The sequence below is a fragment of the Mustela putorius genome, unplaced genomic scaffold (assembly GCF_011764305.1).
Source record: "Mustela putorius furo isolate JIRA1106 unplaced genomic scaffold, ASM1176430v1.1 tig00000135_pilon_pilon_pilon, whole genome shotgun sequence".
NCBI classification, from domain to species: domain Eukaryota; kingdom Metazoa; phylum Chordata; class Mammalia; order Carnivora; family Mustelidae; genus Mustela; species Mustela putorius.
Window position 1 is genome coordinate 6,429,659 of NW_025421292.1, and position 21,108 is coordinate 6,450,766.

Genomic DNA, 21,108 nt, shown 5'->3' on the forward strand with positions numbered 1-21,108 from the left:
GAAGGTGAATTGGTGCAGTCACTGTGAAAGACAGTATGGATGTTTCTCAAAAAATTAAAAATAGAAATACTATATGATCCAGTAATTTTACCGGGTATTTACCCAAAGAAAACAAAACACTAATTGAAGAGGTTCATGCACCCCTATGCTTATTGCAGCACTATTTACAACAGCCAAAATATGGAAGCAACCTGCGTGTCCATCGTAGACAAATGGATAAAGAAGAGATGGTATATATATAAAATAGAATACTATGCAGCCATAAAAGGATGCTATCTTGCTATTTGTGACCATATTAATGAATCTAGAGGGTATAGTGTTAAGTGAAATAAGTCAGACTGAGAAAGGAAAACACCAGATGATTTCACTCATATGTGGAGTCTAAAAAACAAAACAAATGAATAAACAAGCAAACAAAGAGAAAGCAGAATCAGATCTATAAATACCAAGCACACACTGATGGCTGCCAGAGGGCAGTGGAGTGGGATGCTGGGCTGAAAGAGTGAAGAGGGAATGGGAAGTACGGGCTTCCGGTTATGGAATGAATAAGTCTCAGGAATAAAATGCACAGCATGGGGAGTAGAGTCAACGAGATGTAATAGCATTATATGGTGACAGACGGCAGCTACCGTTGGGGTGGACCTAGCATAATCTACAGAGAAGTTGAATCACTCTACTGTACACCTAAAAATAGTGTAGCATTGTGTGTCAACTATACTCAAATAAAAATATTATGAAAATTAGTACTCTGAAACTTTTTTACAAATATAGAGTTTTTTTTTACTTTTTTACAAATATAAAGTTATTGGATATAACTTTAAGCAATTATTATTATTTATTTTGTATTATTTATTTATATTAATTATTTTGAATTAATGAGCTTATATTAATTTTTGTGGGAAATATTATGCAAGATTCTGACTTATGTAGTGTTTATACCATGTTAAATAAAACCTTGAAAGGTAACGGTCAACCTCTTTAGATATTCTCAGATATTCAGATGTTTTATATTGTGAGGGAACATATATAAGGTAATTGATGGGTTTATTTTATTTTAAAGATTTTATTTATTTATTTGACAGAGAGAGATCACAAGTAGGCAGAGAGGCAGGCAGAGAGAGAGGAAGGGAAGCAGGCCCCCTGCTGAGCAGAGAGCCGGATGTGGGACTCGATCCCAGGACCCTGAGATCATGACCTGAGCCGAAGGCAGCGGCTTAACCCACTGAGCCACCCAGGCGCCCCTGATGGGTTTATTTTTAATCTGAAAATTTTGATATTGTGTCTGAGAAAGTATTTTTTTTTTTTTTTTAAGATTTTACTAATTTGAGAGAGAGTGAGAGAGAGCACTAGAGGTGTGGAAGGGCAGAGGGAGAAGCAGGCTTTCCGCTGAGCAGCGAACCTGATGTGGGGCTCCATCCCAGGACCCTGGGATCATGACCCGGGCCAGAGGCAGATACTTAATCAACGGAGCCACCCAGGTGCCCCTAGAAAGTATTTGTTGAACATTGATAGGAAAACTGTATCTTGCCGCGTGTTATCTGAATTGTTATTTCATATGTTAAAGCCCTAGCTCCCAGTACCTCAAAACGCGACTGTAGTTTGAGGCAGGGCTTTAAAAGAAGTGATTAAGTTGAAATAAGACCCTTAGGGAAGGGCCTGCTCCAACCTGAGTGGTGTCATTATAAGAAGAGGAGATGTGGATGCAGATCTGTGGGCTCACAGACGAAAGATGATGTGAGGACGCAGAGAGAAAGTGGCTATCTGCAGGCCAAAGAGAGAGGCCTCAGAAGAAACAACCCTGCTGACAGCCTCCCGAACTGTGAGAAAGGAAATTGCTGTCGTTGAAACCACCCAAACTGTGGTATTTTGTTGTGGCGGCCCTAGCAAATGAATACACCATGATATAATGAAAAGTGAGTGTGTAGAACGTTCAAGAGTTTATCAATTTGCTTGTCAATCTGTTTTCAAGAGTTTATCAATTTGCTTGTCAATCTGTTTACTTCCCTGCTAATGTCATCTTTCTCTTTGTTATTTATTATTTATTTATTTATTTTTAACTCTAAAGATTATTTATTTATTTATTTGACAGAGAGAGGTCACAAGCAGGCAGAGAGGCAGGCAGAGAGAGAGGAAGGGAAGCAGGCACCTGCTGAGCAGAGAGCCCGATGCGGGACTCGATCCCAGGACCCTGAGATCATGACCTGAGCTGAAGGCAGCGGCTTAACCCACTGAGCCATCCAGGTGCCCCTCTCTTTGTTATTTATAAAAGATTTTATTTATGTATTTGAGAAAGCATTCCAGCAAGAGGGGGAGAGGAGGCGCAGAGGGAGAAGCTGACTCTGGGCTCCATCCCAGGACCCTGAGCAGAAAGCAGACACTTAAACTCATGGAGCCACCCAAGCTCCCCTCATATGTAGAGACTGATTTCTATGAGTGAAGGAAATGAAAATTAACATTGTTGGTATTAAATTATTAACAAAATATAGAGCATTTGTGAAAAATAAGTACAATCGTCACTCCCATTAATGAGTTTAAAACACATTTCCAGCAACTCTGTGCCCTCCCACTAAATAATATTTTGAGAATAATCTGTGATAATCTTGGAGGAATTATACAAACTAAGTATTCTTCTGATTTTTAAGACATATTTTGGAAATGTCTAAGAATAGCCATTGTTCGTTACTATAAAAACTGACGTCAGTCACTGAAAAAAAAAGTCTCCAAGTGCATTTGGATAACATAATCCAGACAAGTTCAGACAGTGGCCTTAGTCATCTCAAAAAATCTTTACTGCCCAAAATAACTAGAAATTAGAAAATGGCAGATGCTTAGTAAATATTAATAACCAAAGCAAGAGCTCCTGTTTTGCTCCTGGGGGATGTAGTGGTTTTGTTTTCCGTGTTGTCATCCTTGCAGTGCAATACATATTTTCTGTTATACATCTTCATGTTAATTTGGCTCTTAGGAAAAACCATTATTATTCTAAGAGCTACTGGAGGACAAAAGGCATATTCAACTATTCATCTTAAATAATCAAACCACCAAAAAATAACAAGAAAAATGCCAAAACAAAATTGCTCTTTTAGAGGTGAATAATGGATGGTTCATGCTTGCAAGCAATAACACAGACAAACACAATAGCATTTTAGATGAGCTGCGAGAAATGGGTGCGTTCTGGCCAAAGACATTCCTGTCAACGGCTATGCAGCTTTTTTCATTTAATTGGGCTGAAGAAAAGGACACTTCTGCATAAGATTTAGGGATTTACAACAGCAAACTCCTTTTCAGAACTGCCAATTGTACTGGTGGGTCTTTTAATCATGTATTTTTAGAAATTAAGTAGTATCACGAGTTGAAGATTTCCAATGAAGTTATTAACTACTGAGCGTAGCTATTGCGTTTTCAGAGAATCCACGAATTTTAAGGGGAACTCAGAATCAAGATATGGGGGAGAAAAACATCCCCCTTGAGTGTCACACAGGGACAAGCAGAAAGCTCCAGTTCACAAAAAGGAGATACACGTAAATAATAAAGTCCCGTTAAAAGTAAGAACCAAGAAAGAATTCTGAAAAGCAAGGGAATTCTGCAAAGGACTTTACAAAAATCAAGCAAGTTTCAAGAGGATGGCAGGAAAGTAAATCTCGAGCAGCCGCTGAAGTGCTTAGCTAGCAGAATAAACCTATTTCGTTTTCTTTCTTGTGGCTCACAATTCTTTTTATAGGTTGTGAGGCAAAAGCAGAAAGCTTCAGAAGGTCTTGGGAAATGAACAAATTGGGTTAAGTATGACTTTTAGGAAACCTAATCTGTTCCCATTAGATAAAATTTTACTGTACTGTTGCAAGTCAGACTAATCTGTGGATGAATTGCCCCATCTTCACTATAGGGTCTTTGAGGGATGGAATGAATGAATGTGAAGAATTTCAAGGTGACTTCTTGACCAGCAATGCCCAAGAGAACTTTCTGCAGTGATGCAAATACACAGTGTCTTCTGAGCCCAGTATAGCAGCCACTTGTGGCTCTTGAGAACTTGAAGTGTGGGTAGTGCCACCGATGAACTGAATTTTTAAAAAAGATTTTATTTATTTATTTCAGAGAGAAAGTGACTGAAAGAGAGCATGAGAGGGTAGAAGGTCAGAGGGGGGAGCAGACTCCCTGTGGAGCTGGGTGCCTGATGCGGGACTAGATCCCAGAAGTCTGGGATCACCACCTGAGCTGAAGGCAGTTGCTTAACTGATTGAGCCACCCAAGGGCCCTGATGAACTGAATTTTAAGTCTGATTTAAATTAATTCAAATTTTACTAGCCTCATGTGGCCACAGGTCACCGTATCAGACAATGCAGTTCTAGATCCTTTCTGTCCCTTTTAACTGAAGGCTTCAACCATCATTTTGCTACATATTCTCGGGTTTTCTGGGCTGAAATATTACCTAAGGCATCCAGGTTCCCCAGGGGTAGGGAGGTCATATAACTTGAGATACTTGGAGAAACACAGGGAATATTAACAATGAACGATTATGATGAGACAAGAGGCATCATCTAGGATGGTCCAGGGCCGGTGAGGAGGTGCGGTCCTCCACCCATAGTTTGTTGCTCTAGGGTTCCATTGAGAAGTTACTTGGTTTTATTTCTTTTTAGGGTGCTGTAACGGACAAGGTATAAGTATCTTCTTGGGTACGCATTTTTATCAACCGTGATTTTCTTTGCCTTAACAAACATTTATCAAAATCTTTAAACTCTTTTCTGCTTTCCCAGTGATTCCCAAACATCAAGTAAAGCAATTTCTAACGATACAAAATGACCAACTAAAAATAGAAGTAAAGAATCAGTCATGCTGATCTCTGAAATTAGACTAAGTATCTGGATAGCTAAGTTGGGTTGGATATTTTAAGTTTTCTTCTGGCTTTTTGGTAAGAGGCAGAGAGAGCCAAAAAGATCAGAGGTATTTCTTTGCAACAAAGTCACTCAGGGTTCAGGGACAGATTAAAATTCTCCCAAAGGGATTAAACTAGGCAGGCTGAGTTTGCAGCACTTTCTTTAGTCCAGATCCTAAATTTCGGAGTGAGTGGATCCTGGAAATATAAAGGTAAGTTGCCTTGGGTACTCTATTAGATTCTGTCATTGGAAGAGGAGTATATAAACATCAGCTTTTTAATTTAATTTATTTTATTTTTTTATATTTTTAAATTATTATTATTATTTTTTAAGATTTTATTTATTTATTTGACACAGAGAGGGGGGTGGTAGAAGCAGGTTTCCCGCTGAGCAGAGAGCCTGATGCAGGGCTCAATCCTGCCACTGAAGGCAGAGGCTTAACCTGCTGAGCCACCCAGGTGCACCCTCCCTTTTTAAAAAAAATATTTTATTTATTTGACAGAGAGAGACACAGCGAGAGAGGGAACACAGCAGGGGGAGGGGGAGAGGGAGAAGCAGGCCTCCTGCTGAGTAGGGAGTCTGATGCGGGGCTCCATCCCAGGACCATGGGATCATGACCTGAGCTGAAGGCAGACGCTTAAAGACTGAGCCACCCAGGCACTCCTTAAGATCAGCTTTTAAATTCAGTATCTATTTAAAGCGTGTTTAGAGCCCCAAGTCCCCCCCTTGCCTCATCTCGGTGGATGGCTGCGCATTGTATTCTCATCCCAGCAGAAGTCTGGGGTTTTATTCTCTGGGGAGATCTCTGAACTGCAGCATGCTCGGCACATAACCTAACCCTAACCTTAACCCAAATCCTAATCCTAATCCTAACTCTAACTCTACTCCTAAACTCAAACCCCTAATCTCTAACTCTAAAAAACCCTCAGGAGAGGTCTCTGAAATGCAGGATGTCAGGTACATACCCTAAGCCTAATCATAACCCTAACCCAAAATCTGAGAAAAAAAAAAAAACACAAGATGTGGTATATATACACACACTGGAATATTACTCAGCCATGAGAAGAATGAAATCTTGCTATTTGCAATGACGTGCATGGAGCTAGAGAGTATTATGCTAAGCAAAATATGTCAGTCAGGGAAAGACAAATACCATGTGATTTCATTCATGTGTAGAATTTAAGAAACAAAACAAACGATCATAGGGGAAAGAGAGAGAGAGAGACAAACCAAGAAATAGACTGTTAACTATAGAGAACAAAGCGATGATTACCAGAGGTGAAGTGGGTGGGGAAGATGGGTTAAGTAGGCGATGGGGGTCAAGGAGGCACTTGTGACGAGCACTGTTGTATGGAAGTGTCGGATCACTGCACTGCACACCTGAAACTAATACTACGTTGTAACTAACTGGAATTTAAATAAAATCTTAAAAGCCAAAAAATCAGCATTCAGCCAGAGAGGAGCAAGTCACTGCAGAGGACCTCAGGTTTCTCCTATTCAGAATTCAACCCGTTTTGAAATAACCTAGTGGGATTTTTCTTTGATGTAAGATACAGAACCATGGATCAGAGTATCAAGTCATAAAAATAATTTTATAAATCCAATTACGTCTATACACAAAATGCCCCGAAAGCCTACAAATTCTCACGACAAGTCAATTCTCAGGGAATCTCTCCGGCATGGCCTGGCATTCCGAATCTCGCTTCCTTTTATAACACATTTTGTGCCGAACACAGTAGAGTTTTGTATAAAGAAAATGTATTTCAGAATTTAATAGGCATGTGAATGAACAGGAACAGAGAAACTATTTCAGGAGGTTTACGTGCAGGAAAAATAACTCAGCAATATACTAATTCAAATAATTCAAATGATCTTTGGATCATTTTGTCAAAGGTTTTCCACCAACCTGATAGCTCGAATGACAGTTTTAAGTGGTGGGGTGAGGTCCTCGACGGATACGTCACACTGGCATCCCTTCTCATCGTACACATCGTCAGTGCCAAGCGCCGTGTCGGCTGCAAGAGAAAATTGCCAGTTAAAGACACCACTACAGCAACTGCAAAAATGTTTGCTGAACAGGAACAGAGGGGATCTCAGAGACTAAGCTTGGAAGTCAAGAGATGTGTAAATTTCTGGAACGGGGGATGGGTTAAATAAATATTAATATATTTATATAACGGAATCCTAGGAAGCCGTTAAAATGACGTTGAAGGCCAAGGACTGAGAAACGTCACAATTGGTTACTTTTAAAATTTCTATATATCTATCTGGGATTAACAATGATTTTATTCTTTTTGTTTGGCTGTATTTTCTAAAAATATCTACGATGAATATATATTACCCTGGTAATAAGTAAATCAAGTGATAAAAACACACTCATGAGAGATGTGTTATGTAGCTTCCAAATACTATTTAAGCCTCTTTAAATGTTGAGCTACACTAAAGCACTACGCTGCTTTCTGTTGTCTTTGCTCAGCCCAGTGTTCCTTTGCTAAGTCATGAAAAGGAAGAGACTTTGTCTCAGTTGGGTTCGCAATCCTGAGGGGCTCACGGAAGTCCATTCACTGAAGTGGTGTTTATATTTGGACGGCAGCTGGGGCATCACCTAGTCAAGATCTTTACTGTGTGGTTGCCGAGTCTCCCGTGTGCCAAGAGTGGAAGGAGTGGGGATGGGAAGAGCTGTACGTGGGTCTTCACATCTCTGCTTCGTGGTCCTTTGGGCTTTCTTACCCTCAAGCTTAGGAAGAGGGAGAGCCAGAGCTGCTGCCTCACAATAATGAAAATCACAGTAACCACTCGTTGAAAGTCATGCCCGGTGTTGAAAGGAAACCTCCGCCGATATTAGTGCTCTTGTTTAGACGCACTCTACACGTTACTGGTGATATTATGCCTGGTTTTAGAAGTCCAAACTGAGGCTCAGAGAAGGTAAGTATCTTACCTGAGGCCACACAGGAGGTCAGTGGAGCGAGTGAGTTGCAGAGCGTGTTGCTAAAATCCAGTTCCCCGAGGTTCTGACACTGCATCACCCAGTGTCAGAATGCTTTCAGGGTTCCAGTGGTGGGTTTAGCAGTGGCGTGCAACGTGTCAGGAGAGAGCAGGGGAAAGAGCTGGCCACGTGTGCTGCCTTGTCGGTGCAGCCTATCCCTGCTGGGCATGTTAGACTTTTCTCCGGAGAAGTCTCCCACAGTTTCAATGAGAGGACACGTGTTGATTCTGCCTGACCCTTGGTTCTGACTCAGTGATGCGCTTGAGGGAAGCTGGCCCATTTCGCTTGAGTGACCACCTATGCAACAGAGCCCTTTTTAATGCACATCATGCCCAAGGTTAGATGACATTCTTCCAGGAGCAGTTGGCAATTTCTTCCTCTGATTTGAGCCTAACCTGCTTTCAATTGCTAAAGTAGCTGAGTAGCATTGGACTTAAATTCATGTCCACTTGGAATATCAGTATATGACTATTTGGAATAAGGGTCTTTGCAGATGTAATTAAGGTAGGGTTCAGGATGAGACCATACTGGATTAGGGTGGGCCTTCAACCCAATGGAAGGGTCCTTATAAGACAGAAAAGGAGAAGGTACAGGAACAAAAAGAAGATGGAAGCAGAGCCTGGCCTGATGCATCTGTAAGGAAGGACACCAAGAATCTGGGGCAACCACCAGAAGCTGAGAGAAGTATGGGATGCCTTCTCCCTCAGAGACTCTAGAAGGAACCAAACCTGGTGATGCCCTGATTTCAGACATCCTGAATTCTTGAACTGTGAGAAAATAAATTTCTGTTGTTTCAAGCCACCCAGTGTGTGGTCATTTGTTATGGCATCTCTAGGAAATGAACACAGTTGGGAAAACTTTTCTCCATCATTCCAAATCTTCACTCAAGGACAACAAGGATGATGACAATAATACTAATAAGTGCTTTTTGGGGAAGTCTAATTATGTGCCAATAACTTTAATGGCTTCAAGCCCCACAATAGGTATGTATTATTATCCCTTATTTTATGAATCATGAAAATGAGGCATGGAAAGCCGAGAAATGCACTCGAGGACAAGTGAAGAGTAAGTGACAGAATGAGAATTTAAATTTGGCAGTTGGGTTTTGGAGCTGCACTAGTAAATACTGACTGACTCTTAAGTCTCTCTTCTGCCTCCTTCCAGAATTGTCTGTCTCCTCTCTTGTTGTCATTTGCATTCCCTTCCCTTGCATTATATTTGCACCCATGTGGCTGTGTGCGGCATGCTCTCATGGTCTCAGGTGAAGTGACCCCAAACACCAAGAGAGAACCCTATTCGGGGGAGTGTGGTTACCATGGCCATGTGCTAAGCCAGTGTATACCCTAAAGGGGACCTGGAAATACATATACCCTGGAGTTGCGAGGAGGGTGTGTGGGGTGAGAGATGCAGGGGTTCACACACAGGCTGGATGATCACCATGTGCCATTATGGAACCTTCTGAGATACCCAGATGTTAGCTCCCTAAAGGAAATATCAAATAACGCACTTATCAGGATTCCTAGTACAGAACTCAAAAAAGTACTTTTTAAAAAAGAAATATTTGTTTATTTTAGAGAGAGAGAGGGAGAGAGAGAGAGAGAACACAAAGGGGAAAGACAGATGGAGAGAAATTCTGAAGCACACTCCGCACTGAGTGCATGCCCAGCATGGGGCTCGATCTCACGATCCTGAAATCATGACCTTAGCCAGAATCAAGAGTCAGACGCTTAACTGACCATGCCACCCAGACGCCGCATTTACAGAAGTATTTTGTGCTGCCATTCAGAAAAGAGGCATGTGACCGCTTTCCCTCATCTGAACTCTAGCGAGAGGCACTTCTCATAGAGACCCATGTTTTTATCTCTGAAAACTGGGGAACACTGGAGAGGCTACAGGGAAGGCAGATCCTTCAATGCCTGTTACCAATGACTTATCTACTTGAAAATACCATATAAGTAACCCTCACACAATGATGTATGTCCAAAACAATTAAATAGCATAACGTACAGGGTCCTTTAACTATGAAGTTAACGGAAAACTTTATCAGCAGGTGTGTACTGTCACAATAAGCACAAATGTCAAGATAGTGAAATCATAATGTTCACACTGTCAATGACACTGGGGACATTCCAAATGATTACAAGTCAGTGTCCTGCTCTACCTCACCTTTGTCCTTCCTGAACCCCAATAAGAGCTTCGGCTTAGCCATTCTGTTTAGGAACAGGTTGGGCAGAAGATGGGAGTCAGTCACCAACTGCCTCATATCCAAATGAACATTATTGTGGAATATTATTACACATAAGAACTTGATGGTTCAAGGCATAAATTAAATTCTCAGGCTTTAAAAAACATTTTTTGTAGGTTTGGTCAGAACACATGAATAGGAAATATATCTTCACTGGCATACATTGAAGCAAGGACTGAGTTGGGAAATTTTTCTCCTTATTTCAAAGCCTCAAAAATGGGGAAAATGCTGCCTTTCTCCTTCATAACTATCTTGAGATGTCCATTTTCTTTCCAGGGAGGTTAACAACACATCACATGTCTTTCACATGATTCCTAGAGGCTTAAAACCCTTAGTGAATTTTAAGACACCTGGGTGGGGCTACCTTTTCAGCCAAGGTGTGGCTCTCTGCTCTCCAACCACACATCTGGCTCTCTGCCCTTGCATTTTGGGAGATGTAGGTTAAGGGTATACAAGCTCATGTGAGCATCGGTCTGCAGAAAAGCTAATCACAAAAAGCAAGGTGCCATAGAGTGAGATGCTCCCCAAAGTCCTGCTCCCTGTGGACAATCCTGCCAGGTGTGGTGAGTCTGCCTCAGTGGAAGATCAATGCTTGGAGAAAAAAGAAGTTTCAAAATACTACCTCTTATTTATCCCGACCCTCTCCTGTTTCTTATTAATTAGCAATATTCAAAATTTGCTTTCAAATACCTCATTCTCCTACATTTTGGAAAATCTATTTCAGTGTCTGGAAAAGACTATGTGAACCTTAGGTTATGAAGAGAAAGGAAGTAAAGAACATTCTGGAAACTTCTGCTATGTCCAAAAACCGTTTTTCTGTTCCCCCTATGAAATTCTGCCATCAGGATGCAGATAGTTATGAAAAAAATAAGTGGTTTCTAGTTCTTTCTCTTGATCATCTCCTCTTATGGGTTAGATTTCTTTTTACCTTTCTTTTTTTTTTTTTTTTTTTTTTTTAAAGATTTTATTTATTTATTTGTAAGAGAGAGAGTGAGAGCGAGCACAGGCAGACAGAGTGGAAGGCAGAGTCAGAGGGAGAAGCAGGCTCCCTGCGGAGCAAGGAGCCCGATGTGGGACTTGATCCCAGGACGCTGGGATCATGACCTGAGCCGAAGGCAGCTGCTTAACCAACTGAGCCACCCAGGCGTCCCCTCTTTTTACCTTTCTTGATGAAATGATTACAATGGTTTTCTACCTTGCCTGCATGTTAGAATCAGCTGGGAGGTGTTAAAAAAAAAATACCAAACAACCCTCAATATAAAGAACACCTTCAGGACCAATAACACGAGGAAACTGAGGGCTGGAACCCAGGCCAAAAAATGACATTCCATGGTTTCTCTCAGCCAGAGCTGAGGAGTATGTCCAACTAGTCTGTCATTGGATTTGGACTAATTCTCCATGTTTCCCCCAACACCACGAGTGCACAGGAACAATTTGAGACAATATAGGTGCTTCACAAGACAAGATAAATGATTGCATCATTAAAAAAAAGAGAGAGAAAAAGAATTTAAAAATATCCCTTGACAAATTTGTGATATGGGAGCAAGATTTCATCTTTTTACTCAGGTTTCAGATTCTTGCTTTTATTCCTCATCCATCTGAAACCCATCCCCTCTCTTTTTTAAAGGATTTTATTTATTTATGTGAAAGAGAGAAAAGGAGAGAGCAAGGGGGAAGGGCAGAGGGAGAGACTCTCAAGCAGACTACTTGCTGAACACCAAGCCCCAACTGGGGCTTGATCTCACAGCCCTGAGATCATGACTTGAGCCAAATCCAAGAGCCAGTTGCTTAACTGACTGAGCCACCCACGCGTCCCTAAAACCCCACTCTTTACAGGCCTTAGCACTGTTCTCTTTGAAAGGAGTCACCACTGTTTTTATGCACAAGAAGCTTACATGTTCATAGATCAAAATAAAATCAAATTGTCAAAACATTGCAGAAAACATTTGTTCTGTCTGTAGAGGAATGATAATGTCCTGATGTTTAGGTCAGCAGAAGAAATTACAAAGGAGACAGCTGACAGTTTGATCATGAATACAGAGATTGTTACTACCTAAAATAACTAAATTACAATGCAAAGAAAAATGCTTGATTGGGAAGAAAATGGAAAGATATAAAGAGGTGTAATATTTATAACGAGTAAGGGGCTTATGTGAATAGATCACAATCCAAAATATAAATGTAGAAATAAGTCTATCAGAAGAGATCGCTTCATGGTATCAAAAAATATCAGGAAACTATTCAACCTAACTAGAAATAAAAAAATACAAATTAGAGTTATGCGAAAGTATGGACTTCTACCAATTTAATTAGCAAAGAATAATAGTTACTGCTAAGAAAATTGAGGTGAATCTGGTATAATCGGACATTGCTAGTAAATATGTAAATTGGACAAAAATTTATAATCAGCGATCTTATAACTTTACAGCAGAGAAGTTTTCTTTGGAAAACAATTTCAAAAGAGAAATAAAGGTAGGAGCTCAATGCAATAATGTTAGCCATGTTATTGCCCGTTATAGAGAAATAGTTTAGAAATGTTAATGTCCCAAAGGAAGAAATTATAAATTATAGTAAATTACAGTATTTGACTATGATGGTGTACTACACAGCTATGAAAAAGATAATTATGAGTAGCATTTAATAATATATTTTATTATATATATTATATATATTTTTATAGTAATACATAATTTAATAATATGAAAGTATGTGTTTTTAAATACTCAGTAAAATTAAAATATGAAATGAAACATTCATGTTGATTATAACTATGTACAATGATATATAAAAAGAAAACCAGCTAGAATGGAATACATAAAAATAAAATTAGCTGAATTGGGTGTGAAATTGTAAATGATTTTGTATTACTTTTAAAATTCTACAGGGAATTTAAAGATATTTTCTGTCACAAAAATATTATATGTTTTTTGAGATAGAGTATTTGAAAAATAGAAAAACAATGAGTGAAGAAAAAAAAAATCTTCCCAAGTTCCAGAACCTAAAGGAAAGCATTATTATAATGTAATTCTTAAAGTGAAAGTGTGAGAGCTAGAAGTTTACAATAAACTTTTATTTTGGGAATTTAAACGAAGCATATTATGATTCTGTTCCATTATGCTGTGCTGTAGAATAAGCCATTGCATAAACACATTAAAATGGCCACTATTAATGGGGATGGTAACTAATTTATTACATTCTGTCATGAATTATAATTTGTTTTCCAAGGGTTCCTTCCTTCTATGGCTGGTTGTATTTCAATTACCTTTCCCCATGATCATTTCCCAACACCTTAAATATCATCCTAAAATTAGAGAGTCCATTTCAGCCATGTGCTAGTCCAAAGGTGATTCCTTTAATCCAGCTAGAGTTTAGAATAACTCCTTGAGCCTTGCTGGAGTAGTATGATTTCATTTCGCTATGTCCTTGGCTAAGACCCTTTTTTCTGTTATGTGTTAGATGCTGCTAAGTCATCAACAAGCTGTACTGGGTTCTGAACCTAGAAAAATGCTCCAGATAGTTGATATTTCGTTCTAGGTGTTTTTCTTTTCAAATGCTTTTTTAAAATTTGTTTTTTCTCTTATAATAATAGTAATAGTACTCACCATAGAAACTTTGAATTTTAAATGAGATAATAAAGAATGAGAATTATTTGTTTAGCGTTTGAACACTCTTGAGGGAAAGCCTATTAAATGGTGGCCTATTCCCTTCCACTCTCTTTTCTTCTGCATTATCTGATGTTTAATGTCAAAGTCAATTTCTCAGCCCAGATGGCAAAGAGGACATCTCCGGTTGCCCCAGGGTGGGGGTGGGGGACTTGATTCAGATAGCTCAGAGGTCCTTATCCAAACTCACCTCATTAGAGCTTTTCCATCCCATGCTCCAGCCACACCAGACTAGCAGCAGTTTCTCCAGGTGCTACTTAGGCATCATTATCCTTTGGACACTTTCTCCAAGGGAACTGTCTATATACCCCATCCATTCTCCCCCATCCTCTTTTTTTTTTTTGGTTGGCTCTCTGCTGAATTTGCAGTTAATACACTGTATTATGTGTAGGGCACCACAAAACCAAGGTGCCCTCTTCCCTATGGGGAGAACATCAGAATATTCAGAACAAACCATTTACATTCCAGCACACATATATAAGTTTTGTGTCATGTTGAAAACTAGAATTTTATTTTGAAGTTGAGCAATTACTGATATTTTGAGTTACCCAAAGCAAAGAGGATGAGCTATAGAGGGAAGCATGACAAAGCTTAGAGTCTCAATTCAGCTCTGCAATTACAAGCCCTTCAAGAGTTTACCACCTCCATGAAATGCAGCCTGATCCCGACACTGACTCAGCCCTGTCTTCCTCGGCTGTGAACACATATCTCTAGGACTGTTACTTAAAAAAAAAAAAAATTATTTGAGAGAGAGAGAGCACAAGCCAAGTGGGGGAGAGGGCAGAGGAGAGGAAGGGAGAGAAGCAGGTTCCCTGTTGAGCAGAAAGCCACCTTGTAGCTTCATCCCAGGACCCTGAAAATCATGACCAGAGCCAAAGGCAGACGCTTAACCGACTGAGCCACCCAGATGCCCCTCTATGACTGTCTTACATAGTATTATACTTGATTGTTTACAAGCCCCTTTCCTTGCTAGACAGTAGACTCTCTGAGGGCAGGGACCACGTCTTTTCATTTATGTATCTGTCTACCATGTATCTTCTCATCCATGTACCTCCTACCCCTAAAACATTCCATGGTGTAGAGAAGACAATCAATGAATGTTTGCTTAATGAAGCATTTCCCTCAGGCCCCATGACAGTAGTCCCTGTTCAATAATGTCTGGATTTAGGATTTTAAAACCTGATGGTTGGGTAGACGGCACTTCACTGTGTTCTTGTTTACTTGGTGAATCATCTCTGAAAGTCAAGAGACGAGAGTCTTCACTGAAGAGGCTGTCAGCTGAGAGGTCATGATGGCCCCAGTCTCTCAACTTTGTGTCCAGAGACGGATGATTCAGGCCCTTTGCCTTGAGCGCTTTGTGGCCTGGAGGCATGGCCCTTTATTTTATTAATGATAGCTGTAGTTCGTTTGGTTCTTGGAAGTGAGGTGGTTTACAAATACAAACTGTGACTTAAAATAGAACACTGCCAGCCTGGAAATGTGACGCTCGTTTCACAGATGAAGAAAGTGTAGCTCAGCAAGGTTAAATCACCTCTAAGACACAGGATCATTAGGGCAGAGCAATCCTTTGAAAATCGAGATCATGTCTCTCTGGGTGCAAGTCTCCAATGGCTCCCCATTTTTCCCAGGGTAAAAGCCCGAGTCTTTTCTAGGGCTATAAGGCCCTGTAGGTCTGTCCCTCCTCCACTTCCTGTCTGTCCTCATTTCCCATCATTTTCCCCTTGGCTCTTTTCCTTCCAGGCTTCCCTTCTCTGTCTCAGCCCTCCCAGTTGCTCCTTAAGGAAGCCAGGCACCCCTCTTTAGGGCTATCCTTGAGGAATCCACTCTGGAAAGCCTGCAGGCTCTTTAGCTGCTTTGGTCTCTGCTCTGTATTGGTTCTTTAGAACTACCCAGACCACCCTATCTGAGGTCACATACCTCCCTATGTCACCAATCTGTGTCTCCTTGTTTTTCTCTCCTTCTTCCTTTTTTCCATGGCACTTAACCTCTAATAGACATACAGTTAACTTGTTGGTGTTTATTGTTTGTTTTCCCTGCTAGAATGTAACATCTACAAAGATAAGTATCTTGTTCTCTGATGTATCTCACACACCTAGAGGAGCAAGGTGCTAATATTTAATAAGAGAACCGTCAGGGTAAGAGAGGTCCCCCTTCTACTCTAGCTGTGGGTCTTACTGATTACAAAGCATAACTTAATACTAAGCATAACTTAATCTGGATTTTGGCCTCCTTGTTTTCTCTTATATTATAGTGTTTTTTTTTTTCTTTTTTGTGTGATTTTTCATGACTAGGTACACTTTGAGATCCTACTGTAAAAAAAAAATCCAATATTTCCTCATAATGTTTAATTTTTACAGGATTTTAAAATAGGGGTTTTAAAGGCCATATAAAAAAAACTCATAGCTAACATCATACTTGATGGTGAAAACCTGAGAGGTTTTTCTTTTTTCTTTCTTTCTTTCTTTTTTTTTTTTTTTAAAGATCAGAAACAAGATGAGGTTGTCCACTCTTCCCACTTTTATTCAACATAGTACTAGAAGTCCCAGGCATAGCAGTCAGACACACAAAAAAGAAAGTTGCACCAAAAATAATAAAATACTTAGGAATAAACTTAACCAAGGAAGTGAAAGACCTGTACTCTGAGGACTATAAAATTGAAGAAAGAAAGTGAAGATGACACAAATGAAAATACATTCAATGCTCATGTATTGGAAGAACAAACATTGTTAAAATCTATATGTTCAATGCAATCCCTATTAAAATACCAATAGGAAGCACTATGTTGTACCCCTGAAACTAACGTAAATTGTGTGTCAACTATATTTTTTATTTTTTTAAAGATTTATTTATTTATTTGAGAGAAAGAGAGAGCACATAAGCAGGAGGGGCAGAGGGACAGGAAGAGAGGGAATTTCAACTAGATTTCATGATGAGCACAGAACCCAATGCGGGACTTGATCTTACGACCCTGAGATCATGACCTGAGCTGACAGAGTCGGATGCTTAACTGACTGTGCCACCTGGACACCATAAGTATACTTTACTATGAAACATAAAATAAAATGGGATTTTCTCAAAGTGATCCATGAAAATATTTAAGAGGCAAAATAAGTTCCAGGTAAAAGAAGGAATAACTTCCATAGTAGAAATCAGGGGCTATTTGTTGCGTGAATATCAAATGTGGTACTTTTATTTTTAGGTGTAATGCAGCCTATAGGTCCACTTTAAATTCTTGGGTCTGTAAGTCTGTAATCAGTAAATAATAGAAGAATATTTAACATCAGTACAATAAGCAAGAGGGAACTCTCTCTAGCTCTCTCAGTCATCCATGCTAACATAATAAAGAAGGCAATGGAGACTTCTTTTTCTCTTCAGGAACAATGTAACATTAGCAGAAATGTAATTATATTATAGTGAGACACAGTGTACCATATATTATAGTGAGACATGTCACTTTTGGAATATTCAGTCCTTTGTGCTTCTCCAAACATGAGCCTTATCCCAGTATCTTATATTGCTAATACTGTAGGGACAAAGTGTGAAATTTCAGTCATGTGACCAATGTTTACTCAATTCTGAATCTTAGGAGATTTGGAATAAATAACTTAGAAATGAGTTATTATTAAGGATTCAGAAACCATCTCACTGAATTCCCATAGAAATAAAAAATCATGTTACAAGGAAAATTTTCATGCATCTGTGAACATATTTCTGTTATTTTTTTTTCTAGGCTATTGAATTAAAATGCTAGTGTTTGAAAAAATTCTGAAATCCCCCCAATTTTTTTTAATTGAAAAAAAACTCCAGGGACGCCTGGGTGGCTCAGTTGGTTAAGCAGCTGCCTTCGGCTCAGGTCATGATCCCAGCGTCCTGGGATGGAGTCCCGCATCGGGCTCCTTGCTCGGCAGGGAGCCTGCTTCTCCCTCTGCCTCTGCCTGCCATTCTGTCTGCCTGTGTTCGCTCTCTCCCCCTCTCTCTCTGATAAATAAATAAAATCTTTAAAAAAAAAAAAAAGTCCAAGTATACACCTCTGCAGCATACATTGATTTCAAGATAAAATATCCTCTTGAATCTTTAAGGCAATATTCTAGTTAAAGTTCTATTGTTAATATTTTGAACAAGCAATTGCATTTTCCTGTGTAATTTTTAACCAGAGTAGATGCAATTTATATAGCAAATTTTGCTAGCACAATTGAAGATAACATAATTTAGCTGTGCTTTCTGTATATTTTATTTTATTTTGGTGTTATGACATTCTTGACATGAAACAGAAAATTTGGGACCCAGATTGGTTTTAGTACACATAACAGAAGTGAAGAGGTACAAACACACTACCAGACAAAGTGCAGCTTACCTTCACCTCCACTGCCTCCACCTGCCTAAAGAGAGTTACATCTAGAGTATCCTGTGAATATTACATTCTGAAAGTATTGCCCTAGATGCCTTTATTTATCTATTTATTTGTTTGTTTTTAGATTTTATTTACTTATTTGACAGAGAGAGATCACAAGCAGGCAGACAGGGAAACTCCATGGAAAATTTTCATAGTAAAGAGAAAATACAGTTAACCTTTGAGTGGACTTGACTACTTTGTTGTTGGCATTGCCTAGTGTGGTTACCAAATTGTTTTGATTTCTAATCACAATGCACTTAGGGAACGCCTGGGTGGCTCAGACGGGTAATCATCTGCCTTTTGCTCAGGTCAAGATCCCAGAGCCCTGGCATCATGTCCTGCCGACATCAGATTCCTTGCTCAGCGGGGAACATGCTTCTCCCTCTGCCTGCCGCTCCCCTACTGCGCCTTCTCTCGCTGACAAATAAATAAATAAAATCTTAAAAAAAAAAAAAGAAATACACTTAATGTTATGATCGAGCACACACATGTACACGCGCACACATACAATTAAGACAGACATTGCCTTCAGGGTTAAGATGGTAGATTGAACATACAAGTTTAATCTTGATCCCTCAAAAACCCACTAAAGCTATAGTGATGAGATTATTTTTAAAAAGACATAAGCCCATAAAAGGAACAGAAGAGGAGGCAGCAACAACATAATTTTGGAAGTGGGAAAGCAGATGGACAAGTTAGGTAACTGACTAGCTGATACCAGAGAGAAAACCCTATGCCAACATTGGGAAAAGCTGAGAAATAACAAAATTTACACTTCAGAAAACTCAAAAGGCTCAGGAATTGGCAGCACTAGGAATCTCTGGGAATAACTAAGACAAGGAAGGTAGTGTGCAATGTACCCCATAGCCTTGGGTATGTGGTCTTCTCCTTTTCCAGCAGGAGACTAACTGGAAGCCTCTGGACAAGGGGTCACCAGGCACAGCTGAAGAAGGCATGTTATACACCAAACCTGGCTATCAAGTGACCATATACAGCCTGAACTTTGAAACCCATGGGCACCCTGTCGCCATCATAACAATGGCACCAGGAACTTTATCCTCAAGATTGCAGATAGGTATTCTCCGCAGAATGTGACTGGCCCAGGAAAAGACCTAAAGGTACTGACACTAGACACTCCCCATGAATATGACAAAGGCAGGTCAACCCATGGTGAAGGTCAAACGTGATCATCCCCAACCAGATGCTTAGAAATTCCAGTCACCCTTGTCATCTTCCACACTTCATTATAAAAAGAAATGTATGGCTTACTAAATATCTGAAGAAAGTTTCCCAAAGATAAAGACCAAAAATCAACTAGAAGGAAACAAACTAAGAAAAAAAAAATTCAGAACACTGCCATTAATATCTTTACTGACGTAAGGTAAGAGACTATCTATGAAACAAAAGTAGGAAGCTAGAATACAGGGACACAGTAAGCAACAACAGGAACAAAGAACCTGAGCAGTGACAAGCAGAAATAAAAATCTCAGTAAGAATTTGGACCATGAACTCCTGCAGTTGCCCAAAACCCCTAGCAAGTAGAGCAAAAAAGATAAAGAGATGGAAAACGAGACATGAGGGAAGAAAATCAAAAGGCCAGTCCACAGGCACAGCTTATGGATTTCCATAAGGCACAGCAGAGAAAATGAAGGGAGAGATCCTTAAAAACAAAGAAACAAATGATAAAATATTCTAGAACAGAAGATCATGAATCATCAGTTCGAAACGACCCCTCAAGAATCTACTTTGGTGGCTAAAAATATACCCATACCAAAAAATATCATTATGAAAATCGAGAACACTGGGGACAAAACGTGGATTCTACCAGCTAGCAAAGATAAACAACAACACACCACTGGTCACATGCAAAAATCAGAATGGCTATAGGCTTAACAATGTGCTGAAAACAAGCACACAGGGGAGCAAATGTTTCAAAATTCTGAAAGGACATTATTTTCAGCCTAAAATTCTATACCAAGCAAACTGTCAAACAGCATGGGGATGGGGGAAAAAAAACCTTTTCAGAAATGCAAAGTCAAAATCATTTTTTTTCGCTTTTCTTTCATTGTTTCTCAAGAATGTACTGTGCAATGTACCTCGTCAAAATAGGAAAGTGAGAGAGAGAGGAAGACGCAGGCATGGGAGTCACAGCAGGAGTCAAGAATGATGGTGAAGGAAAACTCCCGTGTGATCACAGTGCGTATGGTGAAGAGGGTCATCCGTCCCCGTAGGGCAAGGGACAAGAATGTTGACAGCTGTCAGAGTCATGCCTTCCATCATCATACCCTCTTTTTACCTGAAAAAGTATTAGAGTTTTACTATCTGAAATGACAGTAAACCAAGAAAGACATGAACGTGAGACCCCATCAACTGGGAATTCCATCTAAAAAAAAAAAAAAAATCAAAAGAAATTCAAAAGATAATGGCTGTGCAGCAGGCTTGAGAACAGTTGGCTTAGTGAAAAGGAAGATGGAGGATTCCAGGATGAATTTTCCAAGAACTGTCACAATGCAATGGATCAATTACCTGATGAAATTGATCCTGTGGAAAATTTTATTGAGAGATGACTGGAAGATGTGGGAAGAAGATTTACTTACTACAGGGAAAGCAAAAAGTAAGAAACAACTGTAGGGCAATATAACACATACACATCATGTAGACACTGAATTTTGACTTATTGAAAAGTTACAAAACCAAAAAATAAAAAAACAAAAATGAAAACAAACAAACCAAAAATCTTACAAAACCTAGACTGGAAGGATGGGAGGATATGTGAAGAGAAATAGCAAAAACAGAAAACAAAAAACAAAAAACAAAAACCCAAAAAAGAAAGAAAGAAAACACCTAAATCGTCATTTACTAGAATTGGAAGCAAACAGAGAATGTTCAAAACTGCTTAATCAGAAGTTAGTTATATACACCTACTATCAAACATATGGAAATTTATAAGC

At 39.5% G+C, this 21,108-nt stretch overlaps 1 protein-coding gene across 3 annotated transcripts in view; it reads right to left on the minus strand.

Annotated features, from left to right (window-relative positions):
- The window catches only part of KCNQ5 (potassium voltage-gated channel subfamily Q member 5), a 553,330-nt gene that overhangs the window by 21,539 nt on the left and 510,683 nt on the right, over positions 1-21,108 (minus strand). For all 3 annotated transcript variants that reach the window (XM_045074791.1, XM_045074792.1, XM_045074793.1), the window contains one exon: positions 6,778-6,886. In XM_045074791.1, the coding sequence (XP_044930726.1) occupies positions 6,778-6,886 (109 nt within the window). The remainder of the gene's footprint in view (positions 1-6,777; positions 6,887-21,108) is intronic.